The sequence below is a fragment of the Choloepus didactylus genome, chromosome 18 (assembly GCF_015220235.1).
Source record: "Choloepus didactylus isolate mChoDid1 chromosome 18, mChoDid1.pri, whole genome shotgun sequence".
Taxonomy (NCBI): domain Eukaryota; kingdom Metazoa; phylum Chordata; class Mammalia; order Pilosa; family Megalonychidae; genus Choloepus; species Choloepus didactylus.
In genome coordinates, this window is record NC_051324.1 from 809,458 (window position 1) to 828,280 (window position 18,823).

The 18,823-nt window shown below is 45.6% G+C and overlaps 1 protein-coding gene across 1 annotated transcript; it reads right to left on the minus strand.

Moving 5' to 3' along the window:
- Positions 1-505: 505 nt before the first annotated feature.
- COPS3 (COP9 signalosome subunit 3) lies at positions 506-18,744 on the minus strand. The gene is made up of 10 exons (XM_037808599.1): positions 17,985-18,744; positions 17,847-17,896; positions 16,309-16,401; positions 14,892-15,071; positions 11,430-11,570; positions 9,742-9,915; positions 5,091-5,177; positions 2,082-2,195; positions 1,135-1,215; positions 506-828 (listed from the first exon to the last, which is right to left on the minus strand). The coding sequence occupies exons 1-10, from the start codon at positions 18,079-18,081 to the stop codon at positions 775-777; spliced, it is 1,071 nt and encodes a 356-aa protein (XP_037664527.1). The 5' UTR covers positions 18,082-18,744; the 3' UTR covers positions 506-774.
- Positions 18,745-18,823: the final 79 nt, after the last annotated feature.

Below are 18,823 nucleotides of genomic sequence, written 5' to 3' on the forward strand. Positions count from 1 at the left end.
GACCAGATTTGCTGTGTTTCCATCTGGCTTCACATCTTTCTCAGGCTACATCAGAGAACCCTAGTCAGATGAATTTTAGGGTTCTGTGGAAAGAGGGCCCCTGAACACAATCAAAATACAACTGTGCAACTTAACCAAAAACGTTCCTAGAAAAGTGGGGAAGCCTGGTATCTGCCTAATGGAAACTACAGTGTAAAGAGAGAGGGAAAAAGGCTTTCTCAGGACCAGAAGTCAGCCCCTGTGCGGTTTAGACACGTTTAAGAATGCAAGAGCATCCCTTTAATCTGCAATCACACTCCCACTGAAGTGCACATGAATTATAAAAAATTAGCTTCTGCCTCATGGGCTCTTCTCAGTTTATTTTTTAAAGGAAACATATCAACTTTTAGATTCCAAGCTATTAAAAATTGCTATAATTCACCTATGTCTGTTCATACTGAAAGTGATCTTTAAAAACTTTCTGGAGGGGGGAATAAGTGATATAGAAAACACATCAACGTTCAAGTAATTTAAAACAAAAAGGTAGATTTAATGCAATAACAACATTAATCTGAGGATAAATAAATCCACAACAGAGTTTAAAGTTTGAGATTTTTTTTCCCTTTCTTTGCAGAGAGAATGGTTTTCTGAAAGCATACAGGACTGGAGATGACAAAGCAAACGCATTTCTCAACGTCCAGGTGAAACAGTCTCGGTCCTCTCTGCTGCTCTCCTAACACCTGTCACTGGCCAGGGTAACGGTCTCTTGTGTTTATCTCAGGATGGATATTAGTTTCAAGAGTAACTGGATGGTTTGTTTCCTGAATCGTCTTCTTGTGACCCCATACTCTGTACAAGAGGAGAGCGAGGCAGTGTGTTCGTGTTTGCCACGGCAAGGCTTTCCCACCAGCCCCAAACAACCCACCACGGCGCCCGGCCCGGCCCTCCAGACGGAAGTCGCCCTTCTTACCATGGAGAGCAGTCAGTTCTAGGAGCCCCGTAAGCATCTAAACACACTCTCATTAGTTTGAAAATGCTCTCAATGAATATTTCTCAGTGAACTTATTGATAAAGGTTTTCAAGGACACTGAAGTCAATCCCACATTCCTTCCCCATCAAGCCCACTTCCAGTTAATGAGAGAAAAATGGAATCACCTTTTGCACGAACTGGGGGTTCACGGTAATCTCCTGATCCATGGCCTTCAGCCGCTCATCAAGCTCGATGCACTTCAGCATCTGGGATGGATGTGTTTGAGCATAATTAGTGCACAGGATTAGTCAATTTCATTCGTTTCCACCCAGGCTGTTAGTACAGGCTCTGTAGACCCACAATCCCTTAATCTGCGGGGCTGGATGGAACTTCAACTGAGAGTTTTCTGGATTACACGAAGTTAGCACAGTCCAAGTGCTGTCCCCCAACACCCCCAGCTGGGTCTAGGGCAGCACCCACCACCAACACGGGGCCACCTCTGCCGAGAAACCAAAAACTAGGCACACCAAGTGGGAAAGAGAAAGGTGACACGGCAGTTCAGGGAACATTTTACCATCAGATGAGTTCCAGTTTTCAGGTTTTGTGGATTTTAGAATTGTGAAAAAGGGATCTATCTGAGGGGCACTATGCCACGAGGTGTCTGAGAGTTAATTTCCGTCGTCATGACGTCCCACAGCAGGGGTCACGCCCCGCACTCCCCAGCCGGGACCCCGAGTGGCACTTGGGGCGGCACAGCCTCAGGCGTGCAGAGCACACGCTGCCCTGCTGTGGCACTGCTGCTGCGCGGGGGCTGCAGGGGACAGGCCTTCCTGCCCTCTCCTTCAGCCGCACCGCTAACCCTGCCCCTGACCGCACCCAGGAGAGGCTTCCTGAGACCCAGAACTCCCCGGGAACAATGCTCCATCATATACGTGGCGGGTGGGTGGGGAGAACGCTGTACCAGGTGGAAGACTCTTCTGGAAGTTTTAAGCAGCATAATTTGAATTTAACTTTCTGACACCTAAGATGTTCACAGTTTGGGGACTACACACACTAAAATGACCCCACAGGACTGGGGAAGAATTTCACACACAACTTCTCAAACATCAACCAGACCCCCACTCGTCCTCACCTCCTGGTCAATGTTATGAAGCATGGCTGGGTTATTATATTTTTCAGGGTTATCATGAAAACTGACCATACCATCCTTCTGATTAATACTTGCAAAAATTTCGCCATCTTCTATCTGTAACAAAAAATCCGGAAAGCAGTTCAGACCTGAGCACTGTGTGAACACAGTGATTAAACATGCTGTGGGGAAGCACCGGAAGCAACACATGTAAATCTGCATGTGTGCCGTTAAATACCAAGGGTTTACTCAACAAGGACTTAACCAACACCTACTCTGTGCCTCACACTTTAGTCAATAAGGGTACATAACTGACCCCCGAAAAACCCCTGCCCTTGCATTTTTAAACATCAGTTTCACTGATAGAATTTACACTGCTTTTGCATTTTAAAAAGTCAAGTCCTAACTCATTTTTGTTTCACCCCAATAGAAATTATTTTCGAATACTACAAGAAAACTCTTCTGCCAATGCTGACTCCAAAGTAGTTTTAAGGTCTATGCTTTTTATCTGCATCAATGACTGAGATTTATCTGATTGACCCTTATACCTGAATCCTGTCTGTGAAACTAAAAAGTGAAAAGTCAATGAAACTCCCACACAGTTATCGTTCTCCCTAACACAACACCCCAGGGGTGAAAACAGTCATTCTATCCATCAGCAGTGGCGCCGCGTTGCCTAAGCTGCCTTACTCCCTACCGGCCTTGGAAGAGGACTTGTTTTGATGAAAGAGCGACCTACAGCACATGTAAAATGGAAGGTGTGGTTCTCTAACCTGGTGAGCACTGAGAGCCACCCCTTTAAAGAGCGGATGGAAAACACCCAGCGGAAACATGATCCTAGGCTCGCCGCAGCGTGATAACCAAAAACCGTCCCAGAACAGGACCCCGTAGCCTGAAAGTGAACAAACTGCAGCGTGAGGGTGGGTTCATGTGTCACCTTGGCCAGGTGACGGTGCCCAGGTGTCTGGTCAAGCAAGCCCTGGCCTAGCCGTTACTGCAAGGACATTTGGGGCTGGTTAGTAAAGCAGAGGCTGGTTTATTAAATCATCAGTCGACTGATTGCATCTGTGGCTGATTACATCTATGATCAACTAAGGGAGTGTCTTCCACAATGAGAGAATCCAGTCAGTTGGATTTAATTCAATCGGTTGAAGACTTTTAAGGGAAAAGAGAGAACTTTCATCTGTCCTTCAGCTAGCCAGCCTCTCCTGAGGAGTTCATTGAAGACCTTCACAGGAGTTGCCAGCTTGCTTCCTGCCCTATGGAATCTGGACTTGTGCACCCCTAAAATTGTGTGAGACACTTTTATAAAATCTCTGATTTACACATATCTCCTGTTGTTTCTGTTTCCCTAGAGAACCCTGACTAACACATGCAGCTATCCAACATCAGGTATAAATCTCACATGTTAAATCTCAAAAGGACACACTTCCTGTCTCTTCTTATAAAGCTCAACAACAAACACAACCCAAACAGGCTATGGGAAGTCAGGATAAGACTTTTCAATTTGCCCTTGGGAAGACGGTTGCTGCAAAGGAGAGGCTGGGCCTCCCTATAATTGTGCCTAAGAGCCTCCTCCCGAATGCCTGTCTGTTGCTCAGATGTGGCCCTCTCTCTCAAGCTAAGCCAACTTGGCAGGTGAAATCACTGCCCTCCCCACTACGTGGGATCAGACACCCAGGGGAGTGACTCTCCCTGGCAACGTGGAATATGACTCCCGGGGAGGAATGTAGACCTGGCATCGTGGGACGGAGAACATCTTCTTGACCAAAAGGGGGATGTGAAAGGAAATGAAATAAGCTTCAGTGGCAGAGAGATTCCAAAAGGAGCCGAGAGGTCACTCTGGTGGGCACTCTTACGCACAATATAGACAACCCTTTTTAGGTTCTAAAGAATTGGGGTAGCTGGTGGTAGATACCTGAAACTATCAAACTACAACCCAGAACCCATGAATCTTGAAGACGATTGTATAAAAATGTAGCTTATGAGGGGTAACAATGGGACTGGGAAAGCCATAAGGACCACACTCCCCTTTGTCTAGTGTATGGATGGATGAGTAGAAAAATGGGGGAAGGAAAAAAACAGACAGACAGACAAGGGCGCCCAGTGCTCTTTTTTACTTTAGTTGTTCTTTTTCGCTTTAATTATTATTCTGGTTATTTTTGTGTGTGTGGTAATGAGGGTGTCGGGGATTGATTTTGGTGATGAATGTACAACTATGTAATAATACTGTGAACAATCAAATGTATGACTTGTTTTGTATGACTGCGTGGTATGTGAATATATCTCAATAAAATGAATATTAAAAAAATCAATTAAAAAAAAAAAAAGACCTTTCAGCCAGGGGTCGTGACTGGAGGTGGAGGCTAGAGCTGCTTCTAGGGTGCTGGCCACATGCCGTTTCTTGATGGGGGCTGGTGGCACAATCAACGGGGAATTTTTGGTGGATGGTGACGTTTCATTTCTCAAGCTGGGCTGTGAGGACACAGGTGCTTCTTGCAGCCCCCTTTATGTCGGTGCTACTCACGCGGAGTCGGAGACTGACACCGGCCTACCACGAGGTCAGGGACGCATGCCAGAACAGAAACCAACCACACCACCAAGCATGCTGTTAATTCAGCAGACACTTTTTAAGGAAGACTTTGTTGACAAAGGAAGCAGTGCCGTGAAGTACATACGGCACAAGCTTGTATCTCCTCCTGGGCTGCAAGCTGAGTAGCACTCCTTTGTGTATCTGTGAGTCTTTAAATGATGTTTACCAAAGCTCTGATAATGAAAACGTGTAAATATAAGAAATAAGGAAACCAACCAGTACCTAACTGTGTATATCTTCCGAGCACATAGTGATGGGAAAAACCCACAGACTGCAGGAAACAGAGCACAGTGGTTTGCTTTGGCTGTTTCCCCTCCTTGTTCCTTTTCTCTGTTTCCCATAATGAACATGTGCTACTTTGATACAGACAAAATCCATTAATTATTTAATTCAAAGAAAAGAAAAGAAAACACACTTACCATGTGTAGGACATATTTTTCTGCCTCCTGAGGTCCAGACAACTGCACACGACTCGCCATGTCTTGTAATGATAGTGTTAAAAATGTCTGAAATTCAGAAGGAGAATTTGTTACAGGTAGAAACAACCGAGGAAAGACATTTTATTAAATAGGATAGCGTTCTCGTTGTGTCACTGAACCCAGCGGTCTGAGCCACCAGTTTCCTAGGAGAACTGACAGAAGTGAACTTTGCCGGTGCACTCCGCACTCTTCCAACACAGCAAGCAAAGGGCCACCTCCTCCAAAGACCTGAAGCACACAGGAAACGAAACCAAAGGGCTCTCGACCCTATAGTTAGAAGAACTTGAAACAAAACATCAAGATTCTGCTTTTCACCTATCCGTTTGCTGAAGATCTAGAGGTCTGATGACATGCTACTTAGTTAGGGTACGTGGACACACGCATCCACAGCCATGAATCACCAATGTGCCGCCACCTCTGGAAAGGCCCCCCCCCCGTCCCGCACATCCACATTTATGCATGAAATGACAGGTGGGCCAGACTCTTCTCTGGAGCACTGTTCAATCAGCAAATGATGAAAACCACCTAAATGCCATCAGCAGGGGCCTGGTGAAGTGAATTCTAACACAGCCATAAAAGGGCAAAAGGGAACACACTCTGCATTTGTAAAAAACAAAACAAACAAAAAAGTGAGGAAGTTCTTTATAAACTGAAAAGGAATCCAAGATATGTACATCTTTAACTGGGACTATGTAACTTGGTGAAATCTAGAGTATTCAACAATTGTGATAAAATGTACAAATAAGGTCTTTTACGAGGGAGAACAAGCAAATGTCAACCTTGCAAGGTGTTAAAAATGGGGAGGCATTGGGGGAGGGATGCAATCAACGTAAACGAGAGACTATAACACAATCATTGTATTATGCTTCCTTTAATGTAACAAAGGTGATATACCAAGGTGAATGCACATAAGAGGGGGGGATAGGGGAGGCATGTTAAGACACTTGACATTGGTGGTATTGTCTGATTCTTTATTCTGCTTTGATTTAAGGTTATTTTTCCTTTTGCTGCTTCCTAGCTGTCATTTTCTTTCCTCTTTCTTTTGCCTTTCTACTTTCTTTGACTCTCCCTCCTGCCTTGTGGAAGAAATGTAGATGCTCTTATATAGATAGTGGTGAAGGTGGTGAACACATAAATGTATGACCATGCAGAGAACCATCGATTATTTACTTGGGATGGAATGTACGGTGAGTGAACAAAACCATATTAAAAAAAAAAGGGGGTTGATGACAAAACCTCGAGGGCAATATACTGAGTGAAATAAGCCAGACACATAAGGACAATTATTGCAGGGTCTCACTGATAGGAACGAATTATAATATGTAAACTCATAGACATGAAATATAAGGTACCAAGATATAGGACGAGGCTTAAGAATGGGGAGTGGTTGCTTAGTATGAGCAGAATGTTCAATTAGGATGAACTTAAATGTTTGGAAATGAACAGGGGTGTCGGTAGCAAGATGTGAGAATAACTAACAGTGCCGAATGGTGTGTGAATGAGGTGGAAAGGGGGAGCTCAGAGTCATATATGTCACCAGAAGGAAAGTTGGAGGTCAAAAGATGGGAATGTATAAAACTGAATCCTATGGTGGGCAATGTCCATGATCAACTGTACAAATACTAGAAATCGCTTCCATGAACCAGAACAAATGTATGAGAATACAATTAGAAGTTAACAATAGAGGGGCATATGGGGAAGAACTATATACCTATTACAAACTATATACTACAGTTAGTAGTATTTCAACATTTTTTCATAAACAGTAACAAATGTACTATATCAATACTACGAGTCAACAATTCAGGGGGGTTGGTTAGGGATAGGGGAGGATTAGAGTTTCCTTTTCTTTTTTTCTTTTTTCATCTTTCACTTTATTTCTTGTCTGGAGTAATGAAAAATTTCTAAAAATTGAACAAAAATTAAGTGTGATGGATGCACAGCTGTATGAGGGTACCCACGGGCAAGTGATTGTACACTTTAGATCTTTGGATAATTGTATGGTATCTGAACAATCTCAATAAAAATGAAAAAAAAAATAGATTGGGGTGATGAACGCACAACTATAAGAGGGTACTGTGAACAGCTGATTGTACACCATGGATGACTGTATGGCATGTGAATATATCTCAATAAAACTGAATTAAAAAAAAAGATATGTACATCTTTAAATATAAAAAAGGAGGGTGCAGAACAGTACGTACGACATATAACGTTTATGTAAAACAAAATAGCCAAGTATATGTACGAGTGCATGTATGTGCACTATTTGCCTCTGGGGAAAGAAAAAGGTTGGCTGTGGTACAGGAACTGGATGGAGCTTTGTATATTTCCTGAATTTTGTAAATATAGCTCCTGCTCAATAAAATAAAAATAACTGTAAAAACTGTATCCATCCTTCAAAAACCAAAGTTAAAGGAAACCAGGGCCTCCCACTGCTCTCCTTGGGATTTGGTGAAAATACCTCTTTTCAGGCAGCTGGCAATATTTGCAACAACTGCACTTTCAGGGCAGGCATGTTAAAACCCTGGTCTTGAGAGTTCTAGATGGTATAATGCAAATGTGTTTGTGGAATTGTTAATTTTAAGAAGCACGCATAGTTTAACACAAATGAAGAATCGAAAGTGAACACTTCTAAATTCATAAAAGTTACCATTTTTCCTACTTCTAAATAAATGGAAACTTCCACCTGAATATCCAGCAATCGAGGTAAATACCTTCGGATCCATCCACACAACAGAGCCCCACCTCAGGCTCGCTGTGGGACAGGTCTGGAAGGAGGGGTACGGCACACCGAGCGACAGACACAGGGTGTGGGCGGCCCGTGGAGGGTGAGTCCAATGGCACCTAACCGGAGTGCGTGCACGGACACACAGAGAGGATACGGACAGACAACCAGAAAAGGGTCTGCCAGCAATGAGCCATCTCCCAGTGCAGGAAAGGCCCCCCATCTCCCAGTCGCCTTCCAGCAAGCAACGCCGCGAACACTGTCCCAGTCAACGAGACTTAAGACTTGTTGGGACTTCTGGAACACCTTCTGATTTTCTGATAATAAAATGAAAAATAAAAAAGAGCCTAACGGGACTAGAGAATCCCTTTATTTCCCCCTTCCACCATCTGGCACTAGGACATGACACCCAGCGTGTAGTGGTCGCATGCTGAGCCCCCGCCCAGCCCGGAACAACCACCTCCACACCTTGTCTGTGTGCTTGATCACACCCTTGTTCTGGTTCATCCCACCCAAAACAGAAAAGCGCCTTGTCGTATACTGACTTCTCGAAGCACTAGCTACCAAGGTACTCCCCAGTGCTGACAGCGGCGAGAAGCCCACAAGGAGATGGATGATTTTTCCCAGCTGTGCCTTCCTACACACTGTCTTCTTCCCTTGCTGACGTTTTGATTCTGTTTTCTGAACCTTAAGGACTAGTCACTAACGGGTACAGCTTTTTTTTTAACGACTAACTCCTGATGGCGAGAGACGGGGATTTACTTAAGTGGTTCTGTTGGCATCTGAACCAAATAAAAATTTTTGTGAAGAGAATTAGGCTCTTTGTTGCAACTTGTGGGTCAAGTTGGTTTTATTCTTGCTGACAGGTTACATTTGTTTTTGCTCTCTCGCAGGCTCTTCCTTTTCCTCTTACAAATGAACAAAATGTTTTAAACTTACCTGTTGACTTCTTTACGTTGGTCAGGAAGCTGTACCCTCTCTCCAGTATCCAGAAGGAATGTCCTTCCCCGTCACTCAGTGACTGTCTCCCCACCTTGCTTCCTCTCCTTTGGGGCGTCCGTCTGGACGGCCTGCCCACATCCACGGCTGCTCCCCAGACTCGCTTTCCTTCCCAACCTCTCCCGGTACTAGGGAAAGTCACCTTCCCCGGGGGCTCACCCCCCCAGGGGCCCACCCGGCAAATCTGCCCGACCTTTCCCTCCTTCCCCAGGCCCACCCCGGATGACACAGTGCCAAGGGGGCACGCCGGAGAAGGTTCCCCGGGTGCGGACAGCTAGGAATGCGGTGCGGGGCCTGCACCCAGACAGCTTCTCAAGTGCTCAGCTGCTCTCAGCAGGTTGCCAGCACTTGCGGCAAATGCTTCCTAACGCCGTAGGATAGCATCTTTCTTTTTACACTTTTCTGTACTGTTAGAAGGCTTGATAACAGGCATTATTTTCTATAATCAAAAACCATCAGGTTCATTTCATTTTGAAACGAAAAAGTATACAACATGTCTACACTCTACCACTCAGCACAGTGTTTGTACAACCCTGGCCTTCCCGGAAACGCCAGAGAGTAGTCTTGGTTCAAGTAGCGCGTTAAGGAGGGTCCATGCAGCCGGCAATGACGGGCTTCTCTCGGCATTGCCAGCAGCACCCCACGTGGTCCCGTTTACCTCCTGATGAGCCGCCTTCTTTCCTCTTCTCAAACGCCCTGCACCGGCCCCGAAAGGACCAAACGGCACGTTCAAATGCTTTCTCACACACCCCATCGTGGAGAGCTCTCTCTTGCTAGAGAATCCTGCCCTTCCTCTCTGAGCCCGTGTCCTCGGCACCGAAAGGAGGAATGGGAGCCAGGCCGGGGAAGGCCGCATGAGCTCACCTTGGTCAGCCTCTGGATGTTCTTCTTGTAGAGAGACGACAGGCACTGCTTCACCAGCCCCATGTTGTTGTCACGTGTGAACGTCTCGCTGTGCTTGTTCACCAGGTTTCGGAGTTCCGAGGGATTATTGGTGGAATAAACTTGCGCTAACTCGTGGTATGCATTGCTAAGGGGCTACAGGTTTAAGGGTGGAAAAACATAAAGAGGAAGGAAATCAGTATCGGAAGCAAAAAGATTTATGATTGTGTGGTTTTCGCAGGAATGTTAAAAACAAAACCTCAAGGAACCCATCAAATAAAGCAAGAGAATAGGAGTCTAACTCAATCCCCTTTAGTGTTTCCTAACAAACTAATTTACCCAAAGCCAATGCCAAGTTTTTAAGGCCACGGATTGAAATGCATTATGGAGCAATGCACTGCCAATAAAAGGCAGTGGTGCAGAGCAAATGCCTGGCACAGCAGGGAGAAGGTGCTGATTTCAGGAAAGGTGAGCACGTCCGTTTTCCTGTCAGCGGCTCTTTTTTTCCTAGATAGATTGCACTGGGAAGAAAGAAGGCACAACTTCCATCTTTCCCAAAGCTCCAGCTCACACACAAGTGTACACCTGACCAGATCCAACGGGGAACGCTGCTGAGAAGGAAAGCAGGAACAAGTCCACAGACCGGCTGAGGGCTGCCAAGGGCCTGAGCGCATGGCATGTCGTGCCCATTATTCCGTACTCTATGCAGTAAGAAGTTGAGGCAGGGGTCCCAGATGAAGTGGCGTGGGAACGAGGGATACTACTGACAGGAAGAAACTGGATTCTGAAGTCTGTGCTTCTTAATTTTTTAACCATAAACCAATTCCTAATCCTCAGGAACGCTGTCCTCAAGTCACAAAGTTGTCACTTTACACAGCCTTCATTCTAAAGCAGGCTTGTGGGGGCCACTAAAGGACCCCCAGGGTTCCCCAGGACGGCCTGCGGTCACTGCTCTGAAGGCGGCCCTGAGAACTCGCTCAGCCACCGTCCTGCTCGCCTGCGAGGAGGCAGCTGGAGCCTGTGCGCACAGGCTGCGTTTGCCAAGCCAGGGGAAAACCCTGTCGTCAGGAATGCTGCCTCCTGAGATCCTGAGCTCGGTACCCGGAGGGCCAGGGGGACAGGGCCATCAAAGTGACTGTGACCCTCATACACCATTCGCTCTGCTCCATTTTTTTCAAACTATTAACAGGAACTTCAAAATTAAACAGTTAACTAAGTAAAAATAAACAAAATGTGGTCCCAACACCGGAGTTCATCAATTAGAACTGAATCAGCAGCTCGGTGAGTAGCTCATGGTCTTCAGGTGGGGCTGGAGTAAGACCCTCCCAACATTTGGGCAAATTGAGAATTAACCAGAATCAGCGCTGCCTTTTCAGGGTTTTGGCTACAATGTGATGAAGAAATACGAAAGCAATCAACCCTTACAGCTATAAGTACTCAGGGCAAAGGTTTGAAAACAAGTTTGCTGAGAAACACTCGACTTCAATCGGGGTGGCCAGTGGGTCTACAGCCGGGATGGAACCAGGGACGCGACGAACAGCTCAGGGCAGAGTCGGGAAGCCCTCCGGAAGGCTAAGTCACTGTCAAGTAAAATTTCAGAACCACCTCGGTACAATCTCTTTATGGACTTTATATGTCCCCTAAGAACAGTCAACATTTTAAAAACTCACCTTTATGAATCTACCCACGATTTGAGACGTATATTTCGGTAGCTGTTGTACTTTGCCAAGTAATATCAAAGAAACTAGAATATACTTTTTATATGATTCCAACATGATGTGGCTGACTGCCATGGCAGGAGTAGTTATAGCCTGTGCAGAAGAAAAATGCGTTAGTGTGAAGAGAGAGCGGACGCAGGAGGAGAGAGCAGTTAACCACAGACAGTAGCTCGAATTAGGAAATGACGACACACACAAAGGCCACTTGCCATTCTCCCCTCTCCCCGGCAATCACCATCAACTTCGGGGCCCTTTGCGACTGGCCTCTCCTCTAGGCCACTGGTTTACAGGCTCATTCGTGTTGTTTCTATGGTCGAGTAACATTCCACTGTACGGAGGTACCACGTTTTGCTCAGCCATTCATCAGTTAGTGGGTATTTGCGTTGTTTCCACTTTTTGGCTATTGTGAACAGAGCTGCTATGAACATTCGTGTATGAGTTTTTGTTTAAATGCCTGCTTTCAATTCTCTGTGTGTATACCCAAGAGTGGAATCGCCAGGTCATATGGTAACAATGTTTAACTTTTTAGGGAACCACCAAAGTATTTTCCAAAGTGGCGGCACATTCTATGCATAGGAAGGTTCCAATTTCCCCACATCTGCAATGCCTGTTACTGTCTTTTTGATCAGAGCCATCTCCGTGGGTGTGGTTTGCATTTCCCTGATGGTTCATGAGGCTGAGCATCTTCTCACATGCTTACAGGCCATCTGTCTGTCTCCATTGGAGAAATGTCTATTCAAATCCTTTGCCCATCTTCTAACTGGGTTATCTGTCTTTATGTTGAGTTGCAAGAGTTCTTTATATCCTCTGCATATAAGCCCTTTATCAGAAATGGGATTCACAAATATTTCCTCCCATTCTGTGGGTTAATTTTTCATGTCCTTTCATTTTGATTTATGAGGATGATGAAGAATTGAAAACCATCAAACCCAAATCTGCCCAAATCTTCCAGATCAAAACCCAAACTACTGAGCCTGTGAGGCCATTTCTTTGAGATTATTTTACAGAAACGTAACTGCTTAAGGACACAAGTACAGTAATTCCCACTGCAACACTGTTTTAATAGTGAAATACCAGAATCAACCTAAATTTATACCAACAGGGGACTGACGAGTAAACTCACTAGGTCAATCCACAGAGCAGAGATGAAATTACTTTCACTTTTTACTTTATACCACATTGAGTACCCTTAATTGTTTTTCCAATAAGCATATCCTTCTTTTTTAAGTTTTCTAAAAGATCCCCTTTTGCAATTAGGGAGTCATACCATCTGTAACTGCATGCATGCCATTCAAACACAGCTGCATGCGGCAGACTGACACTGGACAAAGCTGGTCATTAGGGCAAAATCAGGAATAAGCAAATTTTCAGAGAAAAGGTTCATATCTATAAACATCAAGAACATTTTCTAGAACACATTTTAACTATTACAATGGAACTACGTCTGAGTCCCTGGCCTACTTGCCTGTCTTTGAAACGCCCCCTGATCTCAACATCTGCAGATCGTTATTACACTGGGCTGTAAAACTGATCGAGGATTCAGGGGCTACAGAGCATGTTTCCAGAGTTTCATGACCAGCAGCAGATCTGCCTGTGGTCACCGCAGGGAGCCAGCGTCCTGCCAGGGCATCTGTCAGTGCCGCCACTGGGTGGTGACCCTCCCGGGCCCCCCGCAGAGCCAGGCAGGAACCCTGGTCCCGAGGGGCTCAGCAAGCCTCCCCGGCTGGGGTGCTGTGTGCCATCACCCAAGAACCACAAGCCTCCATGGAGGCTGGCAATGCCCAGAGCACAGACGTATGTGTTTCCGTGTTCACATTTCAGCTAAAATGTGAGCCCCCTGGAGGTTCAGAATGCCCATTATTGCCTTAATACATGTTCTGAATAAAACAGCAACTTATGAACACTTGGCTAATTTATCTTGAAAACATGGGTATTAATCAATATTGCCTTTTTTTCAGACCAGAGTAAACCTCCAGAATATTCTACAGACTCTGGAATACGTCTCACTCTGCAGACCAATGGCCAGGGGACAAGGGTGGAAGGAAGCTGTCACTTAATACCCTTTGAATTTTGAACCATGAGAATGTTTTACTTCTCAAAATAAATAAAACTTGTCAAGAGATGCACATCACTTGCCCCAAACAGATCGAGGGTAAGTGGTAAAGCCGAGGTTAGGATGCTCTCACTGGTGCTCCCCTGTGCAGCTCCTGCTCTTCAGCTTGAGAAGAGAATCCCCATCCCATGTGCGGAAGGGTGAACTTTGCCCGAAGAGAGGCCTGGCCTTTGCCCTCGGCTACTGGGAGGAAGAAGGAGATCTTCAGGCCCTGACGGTCAAACAAGGGGATTTACGATGGGGGTATGGGGTCAGGAGGGGCTGGGGGTGAACCGTCAGCCATGTGATGGAGCCCCCAGAGAAGCTCGGGGGCCTCCCTGCTTGGCCACACCCTGTGCATGCCGGGCATATCGCAGCTGAGAGGCGCTGTGCTGGTTTGAAGCTATTACGTGCCCCAGAAAAGGCCGTGTTCTTTTGGTACATTTCTGTAGGTGTGGACTTATTTTGGATGGGACATTTTGATTCAGTTGTTTCAACTGAAATGTGACCCATCTCATTCAAGGTGGCTCTTAATCCTTTACTGGAGTCCTCTAAGAGAGAATAAAGGACAGGAAAACGCCAGAGAGCGCAGAGAGAAACGCCCTGGAGATGCTAAGAGAGGACCCAGAGAGGCTCAGAGAGGCCACCGGAACCAGCGGCTGAAGGCAACGAGACCAGGAGAGAAGGACCAGCAGATGCTGACCGTGTGCCTTCCCGTGTGAGAGAGGAGTCCCAAATGCTGGCATCCTCTCTTCAGCATCCAAGTATCGTCCTGCTGATGCCTTGAGTGGGACGTTTTCACAGCCCGTGAACTGTAAATTTGTAAATAAATCCCCACTGTAAAAGCCAACCCGTCTCGGACATACTGCATGCTGGCAGCTTCGCAAACCCCCACAGCCAGCAGCGCCGTGCAGGACCGCACAGGGAGAGGGTGCCGGGGCTCCCTGCTCGGCCCCTCCTGGACTCGGCCCAAGCCTCTCCTCCCTCAGCTGATTTCAATCTCTATCCTTTCATGACGGTAAAACTGTAAACCAAAGTATAGCACTTTCTACGTGTTGTTCTAGTGAATGAATGAGCCTGTGGAGGTCAAGGGGACCCCGAATTTGCAGCCGGCGGGCCTGGAGTGAGGGTGGTCCTGTGGGGACTGTTCCACCTGAAACCGCTCAACCTCGCAGCGCACCCAGGTTGCGCCACCACAAAGGAGCAGTCTCGGAGAGGAGAAGGGGCCCCGGGGTCAGTGGGCTCCAACTGTAAACCTGAGATAGCACTTGCTGATCACCAAAGTGCAGATCAACCTCAGAGATACTGAGAGGAAACGTTACCTGTTCAAAAAAGTAGAGTGCTCTCTCGAAGTTCTTCAGCCCGGTATAGATCATCCCTCCATAATAATAGTAACATAGAAAGTGCTTTGCATCATAGGCTCCGTTCTCTTTACAGATATCCATCATATCCACATCGAGATATGGAAGGGCAGGTTTAAAGCATTTTGCCAGCAAACAAAGCTATGAACAAATTCATATTAAATCATTATTTTAAATACTTTTGGCAGGCTTTAGCAGAAGGAGAAAATTCAAAGATTTCAGAAGTTTGAAGAAAGTGCTATTTTGGTCTTACATTTTATTGATTCAATAGTCTAAATGTCAACACACTGCTTCATTTTCCTAACCAGTAAAAACAAAACAGCATTTCTTTACAGAAGACTAACCAGCTATGAGATGGAGCGCTTCCCAGAAGAACGAAAGCTCGGTTACCGCTTAGCCCACCCACCACCCACCTGATGACAGATGGGGCAACAAACGTGTCCTTTTCCTCTTTGCTGAACTAATGGAAGAGAAACGGACCAGCACAGAGAGACAACAGAGTCTGAAATGAATCCTCTTCATTTCTGAACTCTTTGGGTAAGAGCAGGTTATTGTGCAGCTCAAGAAAGTGAGCACAGGCAGGTGGGCAAGTTCTTGTCTGGATGGGGGCGTACAGGGGTGTAGACATATGTGTAAACTCACTGATTAGTGCATTGCTGTACGTATGTTGTACCTCAACTAAAAAGTGTTAAAGATGAAAAGCTGGGGTTGGGGGAAGAAGGCACATCTTATGTGAAATTAGAATGTGTGTTTGAAATGATCCGTGCATCATAGCATCCATTAAGGAAGTAACGGGAACAGCAATAGGGGCTGGTTAAACCAAGGTGTAGTCATGTCAGGAAACACCCTGCAGCAGTGGAGCTCTGACCTGGCCTCATCTCCAAGCTACACTCAGCAGAAACCAGCAAGGCAAGAATGGAGTTTGCATAGATTTATTACTATTTGTGTTAAAAGAAAGGAGAGGAAAAAATATATATATTTCCTTGTATGTACCTAAAATATAGTTGGAAGGATACACAAGAAACTAATAACACTGCTTTCCTTTGGGGAGAAGGAAATGGGTGGCTAGCAAACAGGGTGGCAGGGATTTTAAACTATGTAAAACTATGTAAATGAATTCTTGGGGTTTCTGTAGTGTTTGCCTGCTAATTACCCCATCTGTTCTACTCACAACACAAGCTTACTAGCTGAGCCCCCATTCTACAGTTTGCATCCAGTACCCAGCTGAGAACTCCCTTACTAACAGATCTACCTACCGTTTCCAACTTCTACAACCCATCATAGTCATCACCAAATTGCCCTTAAGTATCTAACCCAATGCTGAGCAAACCCGCCGTGCCCCGCAACCTGGTGTGACTCGCTCGCTCTGGCCGCTCACCTGGCAGAGATCAGCGTGTATTGAGGTCAGCTGGTTTGTGTTCATCTGCATCTTGTCTATGGCTTGTTTAAGGACACCGATTCCTCGCAGGGGCTGTCAGAAACGACACCTCTTTCAGATAAGTTCTCAAAGATGGCAGCACATTGGGTCTTAGGTTGTCACTTACAAATAAAAAATAACACTAAATAGTAATCTGAGGTTTCCACACTCTTTCAGGAAATGTCTGTCCCTCTTCAGTCAGAAAATCTCTTATTAAGCTGCCGCACCCTTTTGAAAATCATAAAGCTTTTTTTTTTAACAACGAAGATCAATACTCAAAAGCAGCATTTCCTAACATTTCATCACATTTACATCTAAACAGACATTTTCCAAATCATTTACAATAAAGGTGAGCCTATGCTGAGGAAATTAGCTGGGAACAGGGTGTCAGCAAGCCCCACAGGCAATCCAGCCCCACTGGGAAATCCTCTCCAAGAGTAACATGGCTTACTCCGCAGAGAAGTGTGCTGAAACAAACGCCACCAGCTCACAAACCGGCAGTCTCCTGCCCGATCACAAATGATGAGACTGAGTTTCCAGGGAGGCACCGTAGGGTTCTCGGCAGGAGACCCGTTTGTAAGGCAGCTTAGAGGTTTCCTCAACAAACACTTGTTGATTTGTTTTTAATCATCTCTTTCAAACCAGTTTAGTTAGTACTCCTACAAAATACCAACTGGCTCTTTCTCTTTTCAGCCTCCTTCAAACCACCAGTCTTGAAGTTCTTTCAAATCAGAAATAAACACCCAAATTGTAACTTGTGCCAATTTCACAAAAGATAAAGACAGACTGAAGAACTGTTCCAGATTAAAGGCGTCTCAAGCAACACGACAATGGAACCCGTGATCTAGGGTTGTCTTTTGCCACAAAGGATATTAGTGGAAGGACTGGCAAAATGTGAATAAGCTCTGGAAATCTGTTACAGCTTTTTATCAAGGTTGGTTTCCTAATGTTGATCACTGTGGGGTGGTTGTGTAAGAGAATGTCCTGATTTTTAGGAAACACTCCCTGAAGCATCTAGGGGGTGGGGGCATCGCGTCTGCCACTTACTACTTTCCCAAGTTCAGACAACTCCAGTCTGCAGGTGGACAGAGAAGGAAAAGCAAATGCAGTGCGATGCACATGTGGAAAATCTAAGTGAAGGGCAAAGGGGAATTCTTTACACCATGCTTGCTACTCTTCTATAAAACTAAAATTATGTCATGATATTAAAATTCAAAAATCAAACAAGAAAGCAGCGTAGTACAACACAAAGGGCACTAGACCGATAGTTCCAAAACCACAAAAACAAAAATCCAGTAACCTCCCTGTATCCGAGAGTGGCTCACCTGACTGAGAGGTTAGCTGTCTCTACGTCAAATGCTTTGAGTACTCAGAAGTGACGACACACATCTAAGTGCTATTAGCATTCTTAGTGCCAACCTGGAATCTTAACAGATTAGTTCATTTTGTAAATTAGGCTTATATATCATAATTATGAATACTTGAATAACACATCTTACCTGTTTTCTTTCCACAAGTGCATTTGTTAACTGATGGCAAAGCCCAGCAACTAGATACAACAACAAAATATTGAAAATATAAATGACTACAAGGGCAAACACATTCAGTGGGAAATGACGAAGAGCCGTTCCGCTTACAAGTGTCTGTCGCGTATCGAATGTGCTCCCCGTTGCAAGTACTGATGAAAAGCTGAACCTGCGAGAATAACGTCTCGAAGTCAGGAACACTGGGCATAGAGAACTTCACAAACCTGGGGCAAGGAGAAAATAACCTAATTATCCTGATGTTTCATGGTGGAAAGCATAGAAGCAACTTATGCCAGAAGCACATCCTGCCTTCTGCCCTATCACCTCTCTCCAGCGCTCGGTTAAATTAAATGAGCAACGGTCTGTTTAAAAATTAAGAACCAGAGTCCACCAGGGCCTCTGGGATGCCCCAAGTAACTACTATAGGATCTCTACACAATCAAAATCCAGAACAAACACAACGAGGGGTAACAAGAATAAGCACCCTCTCGCAAGCACCAATGCTACTGAATGAGGCCAAGTGCCAGGTCATCCAGTGCTCCTGAAGGAACAAACATTTTTAAAACATTGTTTTCAGCTGCGACGTGGTCAGGACAATTCACTCATCGATCTGGAGGTGGTGGCAACAGTTCAGGTTCCAGATGCTGCAGCCACAACCATGGCAACGCCGCGGGATGCTGTGGGAGAGACAGACAGAAGCCGAGCTGGCCGGAGGGGTGGGGTGGGCTGAGAACAGGGAGGGCCCCGAGGTCCAGCCGAGCCCTGGGCAGATGGTGGGGTCACCCCTACCACGATAAACACCGGGGAGGGGGTGGGAAACAGGGCTGGGGCCAGAAATCATGTGAACTACCAGTATCAGGGCATTTAGGATGATTGGTTTATAAGTAAACTTCAAGCTCTTCTTTAAAAAAAAAAAAAAAATCAACTGTTGAAACTAATTTCAAGAAAAT

Bases quoted from the DNA above. Each gene is read 5' to 3' on its own strand.
- COPS3 (XM_037808599.1), bottom strand. From the start codon at position 18,081: ATGCCCAGTGTTCCTGACTTCGAGACGTTATTCTCGCAGGTTCAGCTT. The intron at 15,072-16,308 runs GTGAGCGGCCAG...ATTTGTTCATAG, and splicing joins TACACGCTGATCTCTGCCAG to CTTTGTTTGCTGGCAAAATG. The intron at 2,196-5,090 runs GTAAGTGTGTTT...TTTTTGTTACAG, and splicing joins AAAAATATGTCCTACACATG to ATAGAAGATGGCGAAATTTT.